We start from the raw sequence: 2,500 nt of genomic DNA on the forward strand, positions 1-2,500 counted from the left end.
ATATATATATATATATATATATATATATATATATATATATATATATATATATATATATGAATATGATACTTTTTTCCCCTAAATTATATGCTTCATGAATTATTCATGTATCCACATTAGCCCCTCAATTATTTTAAAAGTGACAATTTTTTTAATTCATGTATCCACATTAGCCACATTAGCCCCTTCATGAATGGTCATTTGTACCCTTAAAAATAAGAGTAAAATAGGTATTTCATTTAATATTTTTTTCAACAAATTATTACTTATATGTGTGAATAAGAATAAATGCGTAAAAGAAAAGACTCAATTTTGTGTTTAAGTCCTAACTATGTTACTATCATTAGCTTAAAATTATAATTATAATATTTGTAAATGGTATATTTATTTTTTTACATTTATTTTTATTCCCACATATAAGCAATAATTTGTTGGAGAATGAAAGTAACTTAAAACACCTATTTTGTCTTTTGTTTTAATGGTCCAAAAAGTCATTTAACAGATAGGGAAAAGTTCTTCACTTTGAAAATAATTGAGAAAACTAATATAAATACATGAATAAATCAAAGAAAAAAAAAGCTATAAACATATAATTTAAGGGGAAAAGTGTATTTTAATTTCCATATATTTATTCTCATTTGTCCTTGACTAGCATCACTAAAATCAATTTCTATCTCATCACAAAGAAGATATTTTGCATTGTTACCACCCTCAATCTTGCTAGATCTCCCGATGAATAGTTATGGTTCATAGAGTTTTTTTTAAAAATTAAATATGATTTATTTTTAATTAAATAATTATAATAACGTTAGAGATTATATACGACTCCGTTTGGCAAATATAGCTGAATAGCTAGTTTGAAATATGAAAAGCTAGTAGCTAAAGTTAAAAGTTGGGAACTTGGATGCGTACGGGTTATACAGCAGTCTAAGAATGTCTATAGGTCACACCCACTAGGAGTTGAATGTGTAACCTTATGATTACCAAGTCAATAACGACCATTTAATTTAGTTAGCCAGGGTTGCTTCCAAATTAAACTATTCCTCAAGTAAGGAGAGGGAAAAAACATTGTGAAATGCCCTTTATCTATTTATTTTGAAAGAGTGAAATTCCCTTTAAAGTTGTAGATAATTATGAAAATGTTATCCTGTTTTATCATTTTTATATTTTTTAAACCCAACGGTGCAGCCAATAAGTCGTTATCGTTAAGAACGAAACTTGTGATCTTATGATCATAAAGTTAATACCCTAACCAACTTGACTAAAGTTATCACTCCCCCCCTTCATTTTGCTAACCAAATGCATGTAAACAAGAAAAGTCGTAAGAATTATTTGAAATATAAAAATAAAATGAATATACTACATTTCTGTCACCCGGCAAACATCCTTATCGAGACTGTATAGTTAGTTTAAAATATCAGGAAAAAAAAAAACTTCAGATATTATATTGGTGTGTGTAATCTAAAGAAAAAGAATATTTATGGGCACTTAATTACCATCTTCGGTGCCAAGAGGTTTGATTTGTTTGTCAGCAAGGTGGAGTGTCTGAGTGCAGATATTTTGAGTAGTTCCTCTTGTTTTTACAGTTTCTTCTCCCATGGTTAGTTGAGAGTTGAGAGTGAAGAGCAGCAACAAAAACAGCAATAATAATATCAACTTTTCCATGTCTCAAATTCTCTGATTTGTTTGATATATATCTCTCGAGTCCACAGCCTATCCCCTCCTATTTATATTATTTATTAAACAAGTGTCAAAAAGACGCATTCCACATTTAGAAATTTAAGAACTTTTAAACTCGCTCTTCCACACAAGTCTATTTAAAGTTTTAAACTAATTAAACAATAATTATGTTTACATTACATTATTATTTCATTTTTAGTGCGTTTAGTGGTATGCCACAAGTGAGAGATTCCCGATTAGATTAAAGCAGTAAAGCACCCTTATTTATTTGATTTGATGCTCCCTATCTCCCTTTATCAAAGTATCATATACTACACCACATACATGAGAGACTTCCGATTAGATTAAAAGCACCCTTATTTGATGCTCCCTGTCTCACTCTATCATATACTCCCTCAATCATATGCATGTCAAACATTTGTGTGAGACCGTCTCACCGTGAGACAGTCGAGTCGGGTCAATGTGAAAATGTGATACTTATACGCACAAATGTCATATTATATGCTCAAATGTAATACTAATCATAAATAAAATTTTTGTTACTTATAAGGGTAAATGTAAAACTTTTACATTTCGATTTAAATTAAAGTATTACATTTGTTCCTCAGAAGTATTATATTTTTCCTTATAAGTAAGGGAAACATTACTTATTAGGAAAAATGTAACACTTTTGATGAAAAATATAATACTTTTAGATCAAAATGCTAAAATTATTACTATACATTTTTCTTCAAAAGTATTACATTTTTCATTATAAGTGGCACAAATTTTATAATATTCCTAATTAGTATTACATTTGAGCATATAAGTATGACATTTG

At 28.4% G+C, this 2,500-nt stretch overlaps 2 protein-coding genes across 5 annotated transcripts in view; both read right to left on the reverse strand.

Moving 5' to 3' along the window:
• LOC116032127 (piriformospora indica-insensitive protein 2-like) overlaps positions 1-1,696 on the reverse strand; it is a 7,658-nt gene extending 5,962 nt beyond the window's left edge. For both annotated transcript variants that reach the window (XM_031274544.1, XM_031274545.1), the window contains exon 1: positions 1,497-1,696. In XM_031274544.1, coding sequence (XP_031130404.1) covers positions 1,497-1,665 — 169 coding nt within the window. In that variant the 5' untranslated portion in view covers positions 1,666-1,696. The remainder of the gene's footprint in view (positions 1-1,496) is intronic.
• LOC116032126 (probable LRR receptor-like serine/threonine-protein kinase At1g53430) overlaps positions 1-2,500 on the reverse strand; it is a 44,188-nt gene that overhangs the window by 14,519 nt on the left and 27,169 nt on the right. The gene's annotated exons all lie outside the window — the stretch shown is intronic.

Source organism: Ipomoea triloba, chromosome 10, assembly GCF_003576645.1.
Source record: "Ipomoea triloba cultivar NCNSP0323 chromosome 10, ASM357664v1".
Lineage (NCBI taxonomy): Eukaryota > Viridiplantae > Streptophyta > Magnoliopsida > Solanales > Convolvulaceae > Ipomoea > Ipomoea triloba.